Here is a 7,455-nt window from a genome sequence, read left to right on the forward strand (position 1 = left end):
CAGTTAAAAAATGAATTTTCAATTGTCATGCTCTAAGTTATTATTCATGTAAAAATTCATAAACAAGTGAAATGGTAATAAGATAATGTTTTAAAAAAATTGATTAGATGTGCACAAATAAATATGGAGAAACAAATAAAATACCAAACCAATACTTAAATACTTATAAATTTTTATAAATCTATATAATACAGACATTGTTTCAAAATTTTATAAAAGTAAATGCAAATTTGGCATAGACTTCCTGAAAAAGGAAAAGAGTTGAGAATATTAAACACTAGTTTAAAATGGACAAAAAAAATTGATGGCCTCAACTAACCATTCTTGTCATTATCTGCACCTTATCACACATTTCTTACATGCAAGAAAGACCCACTTTATACAGTTTTAAAGCAATCAAATTTCTCATTCCAACAATTAATCCTGGAATCTACCCAACCAAACATGACTTCTCCCATTCAACCCCCTCTTCATTGTCGACTCCTCTCTGCTCTCTTTGTTTTCAAGAACAACCTCAACCAAGGTATTGTCTATCTATTTATCGTTCTCTCAAATTTGATGCATCAAGATAGCAATAACCCAAGGTTCACTTTTTCTTGAATAAGTAGAGTTGATCAGGAGTGTTCATGTGTACAAAGTTTGCACGGAGGTTGGGGAGGAGGAGAGGCGGGTGGAGAGGGAGTTCCTCTTTTCACCGACTTCGTGCCTCGAGATTCACACTCCTTCCTTTGGCCACCAGCTTTTGCCTGGATCAACGGCTGATATCACGAAGTGGAGGCACCAAGAAGGGGAGGCTGTTGGCCTATGGCTTTGCATACTTGCTTTTGACGCTGCTAAACCATCAACCTCCTCCCCAATTCCTCCAATTCTCTGCTTTTCAAGGTAATTTGTGCTTTTGTGTTACGCCTTGTTTAACTGTTTTCCTTTGTTTGTTGCTTTTGTTTTGAAATATTATTGAATTTGAATTTGAGGCAAATTTGGAAGATGTGTTTATTTAGTTTTGTTTCTATTGGAACGGAATTCTTAAGGTTATTAATTAGTTGGTAATTGTTTGGGAACTCAAAATTCATTCTGTGAATGTGTTATGTGGGATTGTAATCTTCTAAAATGTGGCTGGAGAATTCTAATTTGGTGAATTATCACTTTAGTATTCATGTTTTAGAATTGGAAGCAATTGGAAAGATGTATCTTTATATTGCAAGAATTTGGTTGGGTTATCAAGTACTTTGCTATGTATATTGGCTTTCCTTCTGTTGAAATTGAATTATTTGGATAATTAGTTGTTCATTTAAGTGGGAACTCAAGTTTCATTCCTATGCTTGTTATTGGGTTGCAATCTTCTAAAGAGTTACACCTTTACTATTTTAGTTTTTGGGTTGAGGAATTTTAACTTATGAAATTTTTAATATTTTGAGTTTTATTTATTTATGTTTTTCCATTTTGGCTCACTGCTTGATTTGTGTGATATTTATCCTCATAATGTGAAGTCAAAGATAGGAAAGTCATGTGTTTATTCCTCTTAAGTAAATACTGCCATGTGCCATTGTGCCTCCATAGATCATCACTAACATACCTGTCTCACCGTTGACTTGAAGGATTGTCGAAAATGTGACCCCAGTCAAATATGATGATGAAAGTACAAAATTAAAATTTAAAATAATAATTTGACAATCACTTTAACACTACCAGTGTAAAATTATTTTTCACAAATTGCTTCTTCCACATTTGTCGTTTCTTACTTTAACTTTAGTTATTTTTAGGAAATGCGTTCTTAATTCGTGTAATATAGTGCCATTAGAATTTTCAATCAACTTTATCATCATCTCATTTTCTTCCTCAACTTTGTAGTTGCTTCTTAAGGTGAATTTTTTAAGTCACATGGCAGGCAAATCACAGTTAGGTAATTTTTTATTCATCAACTCCTTTTATGTCTAATGTACTAATTAAGCAATGCCATCTCTTCAAATTGTTTGCACTTGTTTGAATACATTATAGCGAATTTTCTTTAACCATTCGGGGTGCAATTTGGAAATTTATCTAGGAATAAAGAGGATATCAATTAAAAAAGAAGTTATATTTTTTAGAACTTTGATAAGATTGACGGGCAATTGGGAACATCTGGCATTACTTTCTTTGTGCTCATTGTTATTTTTTTTTCCTAGCAGATACCTCATGTGATGCTTCTTCTTGTTAATTCTTAATATCTTTTTTATTTTATGATCATCTCAAAAGTGTTGCTTGTGTTCATTGCACTCATTCCAGTAGCTTGTTTTCCATAAAATGTTTTATGACATGGGCACGGCTATCTTCATTCATTTGTCTTCATATCTTCCATTGATGAGTATAAAAAGTCTTAGTTTCATGAATGAATTGTGTAGGGGATAGAATGGCAAGTAAGATGATGACATAAGATCTTTTGTATAGCGATATCATATGCTTGGCAATCAACTGTTTTTATTATTCCTACAAATGGAAAAAGTACTTTTCATTAATTGACACATTTTCATCTTTGTGAATATCAGAAACCCAAGGTTGAAGTCTGTGCAATCTCTTGCTAGTGATCTAAATAAGGTTTTCCAGTTGAGAGGACTGCAAACACAAATATCGGGTTCTTCTATTCTAGAGAGAACATTTACAGATGAAAATGTTGTCATAGCCAACTCTCGTAGACATCATCAAGACCCTATATCTCATTCTTGTTTCAGTGTCATGCAACAATTATCGAAAGATAAAGAAAATGGCATAAATTTACCAGGTTAGATTTGTACATGAAATTCAATAAATGAATTACATTTTCTCTTTTCCTTTTTCTTCATATTTTCTTCTCAATTTTGATAGGATAAACCTAGGAATTATAAAGCTCCAGTGTTATTAAGAAGAAGATAGAATCATGATCCATTAATATTAGATAAAACTTTGTGCAAAAGTAGTCATAAATTTTCACTTTTGTGTGTTGCTAAGTGATAAATAGTTCTTCATGTGCAAATATATATAATCTATTTAGAAATATCATTCGGTTCTAGCTTTTTGTGTGTGTGTGTGTGTGTAAAGTAACTACACTTTTCGAGTTTTACTGAAAAGTTCCTTAGTTTTTAAGCTTGATTTGAATTTATTATGTTTACTGGTCAAATAATTTGAGAGAATGCCAACTGGATCTTTTAGCAAGAAATCCTAGTTCAAAACCTACAAATTAACACGTACTAATTGCTTGATTAACTAGTAAATTTATTTTGAATCATTTAAATGCTAAGGAACTTGGAATTTTTCTTGTATCATTTTTGTCATCAACATCAAGTGAGTGATATACAATTTTGTGCAGTTCATTCAATACCATCAGCTTCCTGATAATATGAATTAATAATTGCAGAGACTAGCGTATCTATAAAAAAGAAACGAGCTGCAACGGAACATGTGGCAAGCATTGCTTTGCGAGACCTAGAGAAGTACTTTAATCTTCCGATCGCAGAAGCTTCTAAAAAGTTGAAAGTTGGACTTACTGTGTTAAAGAGGAAATGCAGGGAATATGGTATACTTCGTTGGCCTCATCGTAAAATAAAGTCACTTGACACACTCATTCATAGTGTCCAGGTAATCACAGCCTCATTTCATTCTTCTCTGTCTACTGCAACCTTGGTGTAATTACTCACTGAAAATGTGAAATTTATTCTTCAATACTAACCAAGAAACTTCATCTGCTAAAGTCTCTTACGCCAATTGAAGGTTGGAAACCAGGTTTATGGTGATTAATTTTCCCACATTGTTGCCCATAAGCCAAGGTTTTTTAAACAAGGAACTAAATTTGAAGTTGTGCTAAAATTCGGACTGATGATTAAGTTCCTTTTTGATATTCTTCTTTTGAATCAGTAGCATTTAAAGGACTTTTCTCTCTCATAGAACCTTGCCTTACAAGATCTCCACCTTTGTGACCATCTTTTTCAATGTCAACATGTTGATATAATCAACAAGTTTTAGAAATGTGAAGCTCAATTTATTATGGTTAATTTCTTGACTGTGAGAATAATATGAGGTTCTTTACTGCCTAGATTTGTTTTGTGTTTCTCTTCAAAATCACTTTCTTATAGGCATCAAAATTATAATTCTTGCAAGTTAGTTAGGGGTTGCTCCTGCACAGCAACATTAAATTCCTTTTAGGCAAAGATATGATTGTAGAGTGAAAGAATTGCATTGAGGGTTTGTCTTTGATTTTCATCATCAAACTCTTCATTTTGTATATTTCTAGGGAATTTGGAGATTGAGGACTCAAAAATGTAATTCTTTTTTGGTACATATCAACTGTATTGATCATGTTTTGACCCAAATTATTATAATTCTTTTAAAAGGTTGTGTCAAAAATTTCAGAGGTACATTCTTCAGTATGTTTGTACTGATTCCAAATAGATTCCTTCTAGAACATAGAATGTAGTCTGAAGCCTAGTGTGTCATTAAGGAATAAAGGCATATGATAAAATTAATTAATATGGATGGATAAAATTAATTAATATGGACGGATAACCTCGATGGAAATATCACTCTTGATCTCCGTTTTGGTGATATATCCAACAGTTCATTTGTCTGTGTGCTTTTCAAAATGTTTCCTCTTTTGAAGGTTCTCTCTTTCTCATGCAACATCCGCTATACTCTTCCAATAACATTCAATATGTGAGTGATGTCGTCAGCTGGAAACCTTCAAATTTGTTTGCAAATTCATGAAGAGTTTGACAGTAGAAGAGATGAAGCTGAAAGTTGTCAGAAATAAAGTATCATTTGCTTTGCAAATGGTAGAGATTGACAGCATTTCTTCCATCCTACAAGTGGTTAATTTTTACTTTTTGTTTGTGATCATTTTTTAAACACTCATAAGGGGTCTAACTCTAAACTTGCACTTAATAACTCTCTTAAATTTACATTGTGAAATATTAAATTGTTGCTATTATTTTCACATTGATAGGACAGTGATGTAGGTTAACTTTGGAAATAAATAGTTTGAAACTTTTATGTGGAAATTTTATGCGCAGTTCTAACAAACACGAAAATTTTAATGTATTTACATTGACCATAATTTTTATCAGGAGAAATGTATGCAAGCATCATCTATTATTTATCACTAGCAGGATTACTCTGTTGAACTCATAACCTATTTCTTGGAGATATTGTGTTGTAGCAACTCATCGATAAGTTATTGAACTACTGATATGATTATTATTAAAATAAATTTTTGAGCAATATTTTTTTTTTAATTATTGAAACTTCGTACTATATTTTTCATTCAGAAGATGCTAACCAAGGCAAACTGAATGCCTTAATTCTAGATGCATATATATGAGACAAATTATGCCAGATGCTTGGATATCAGTTACATTGATGTAATCCATATGATATTAAATATGCTTAGAATTAAACATGACATTGGCGAGCACCCTGATGGGCTTCAATACTTCAGTGGGACAAAAATGGTTCTTGTATACATTTTGTTTGCTTGCATCAAAACATAGCGATGAGAAATGTTTATTTTGATTTATTTTAGCAATTGAAAAATTGTTTCACTGGAAATTTTTTAATTAGTAATTAATGTCTAATCTCTTATTTTTTTCCGGTGAATACATCTATCTAAAGTTTTTAATCTGCACGGGCCTATCAATTATTTGGGTACAAAGTAGGATACAGTAACATAATAGTATTTGAGCAATCGATCTTTTGTTAAGAGCAACTTTGTCGTGATAATGATAATGACTCAAATAATTACCTTGAAGAACTGTTTTTAATATTTCCCAAGTAAAATGTTTTCTGCAGGAGGAGGTCACTCGACAAGAGCTAGAGAACAAAGCCGCTGGAGCTAAAGCTGCAGCAAGGAGGAAACAAATGCTAGAGAGTGAAAAGAAGTGCATTGAAACAACACCCTTCATGGAATTACAAAGGGAGACTAAGCTGTTCCGTCAAGATGTTTTCAAGAGAAGGCATAGAGCCAAAGCTCAAAGCAAGAAATCAGATGACAAGCATTTGAGATGTTAGAAACATATTATGTACTTTTTCCTTGTTTCTCGTATTGCTTGAGATAAGTAGTAATGGCTTAGTTGATGCTTAGGTGCGTTTGATGATGCTTCTTAGCTGAACATTGTAATTCTTTATAGAACAATATAGCTTAGTTGTAAATGGATAAATGGTGTATCCAAACTCTTTCGACAGTGGGAATCTGAGATCAGTTCCCAATAAGCGATCCTTTCTTTTTACTTTTTATTTTTGAGGTATGTCCGTTCGTGAACTTTCATCTAGTAACTTCCGCCTGGCTGCTTTGACAACTTTTGCTTCTTCCCCACTTGCCATTGTGGGTGGGGATGGTAAGAACCCCAATTCTTCTCCTCTTGTTAAATCTTGGACCAAATCTATTTGGAGTCATATCTGATGAGGAAATATCCATTTAGGAGGTCAGAAATCTGAATATCTCCCGAGACCTTCCGTTTGCTTAGGAGGGTGTTCTTTAACCACCTCCAACGATGGAGCTCGACCAAAAAATTTCCTATAGAGTGCATTTTCAAAGTGGGCCTCCACTCTGGACATAGAATCCACATTCACCCTTATGAAGTCAAAAATTGCAGCTTTAAGCTTCTCCAAAGCTTCCCCGTGAGTAAGAAAAGGTGGGTCTGGCCTCTACATCTTAGCACCAGCAGCTGAGGACGCAGTTGGTGGGTCTGGCCTCTACATCTTATCACCAGCAGCTGAGGCCGCAATTGGTGTGAGGCCCAACTGCGGCCTAAGACACCCTTTCCTCCGTTCCTCCATCTCCACTAGCCATGGGCAAAGCGGGGGAGGCAAGAAAGGCAATGCTAAGCACAAAAGAGATAACCACCCGTAAGCTCATAAGCTCGAAGAGCGTAGAGTAGCTTCACCATTAACTTGTTGCACAAGCATGACTTGCTTTGAACCTGCTTTCACAAAGCTTTCTAGGGCGGCAATTTGGATGCAATTGCATAATTTACCAGTGGATTTTTAGGATGGTAAATATCTGAAGTCATTACTAAACTGATTAGGAAACTTCTTAAGGTGGACAAATGTACTAAATTCATGTCAAGAGCCCACTTTGTTAGGGTTTGTTTAGAGCTTGACTTGTCAAAACCTTTGAAACGTGGGTTTTGGCTGGAGGATGAGGAGATAAAGGTTTTTGTTGTTCGCCTATATGAAAAGTTACCACCTTTTGTTATCATTGTGGCTTGGTTGGACACAGAACTAACTCCTGTAGTCATTGGCTTAGTACTTCCGATGGTAGCACACCCATGGGTCCCAACCCTGGAATTGGTGATGGTCGGACCAACAGGATGGTGTGATGCTCGGAATGCATGAGCGTAGGTCAACCATGGAGTTGGACTCTGGATGTCCAATCCCATAACAGGAACAAGTACCACCGGAGGAAGCAAATTTTGGGCAATAGAGATGCTGGTTAATGATAAGTGCTTGTGTGTT

At 34.5% G+C, this 7,455-nt stretch overlaps 1 protein-coding gene across 1 annotated transcript; it reads left to right on the forward strand.

Moving 5' to 3' along the window:
- Positions 1 to 406: 406 nt before the first annotated feature.
- On the forward strand, positions 407 to 6,238 carry LOC120269626 (protein RKD5). The gene is made up of 5 exons (XM_039276875.1): positions 407 to 523; positions 609 to 882; positions 2,523 to 2,755; positions 3,368 to 3,588; positions 5,791 to 6,238. Exons 1-5 carry the CDS (start codon positions 445 to 447, stop codon positions 6,007 to 6,009), a joined length of 1,026 nt encoding a protein of 341 aa, XP_039132809.1. The 5' UTR covers positions 407 to 444; the 3' UTR covers positions 6,010 to 6,238.
- Positions 6,239 to 7,455: the final 1,217 nt, after the last annotated feature.

Source organism: Dioscorea cayenensis, chromosome 2, assembly GCF_009730915.1.
Source record: "Dioscorea cayenensis subsp. rotundata cultivar TDr96_F1 chromosome 2, TDr96_F1_v2_PseudoChromosome.rev07_lg8_w22 25.fasta, whole genome shotgun sequence".
Lineage (NCBI taxonomy): Eukaryota > Viridiplantae > Streptophyta > Magnoliopsida > Dioscoreales > Dioscoreaceae > Dioscorea > Dioscorea cayenensis.

What these genes read in the sequence shown, in the direction of transcription:
- LOC120269626 (XM_039276875.1), top strand. Translation starts at nt 445, where the DNA reads ATGACTTCTCCCATTCAACCCCCTCTTCATTGTCGACTCCTCTCTGCT. An exon ending in CAAGAACAACCTCAACCAAG is followed by an intron (nt 524 to 608) that starts GTATTGTCTATC and finishes TTGAATAAGTAG; the next exon opens with AGTTGATCAGGAGTGTTCAT. An exon ending in CCAATTCTCTGCTTTTCAAG is followed by an intron (nt 883 to 2,522) that starts GTAATTTGTGCT and finishes TGTGAATATCAG; the next exon opens with AAACCCAAGGTTGAAGTCTG.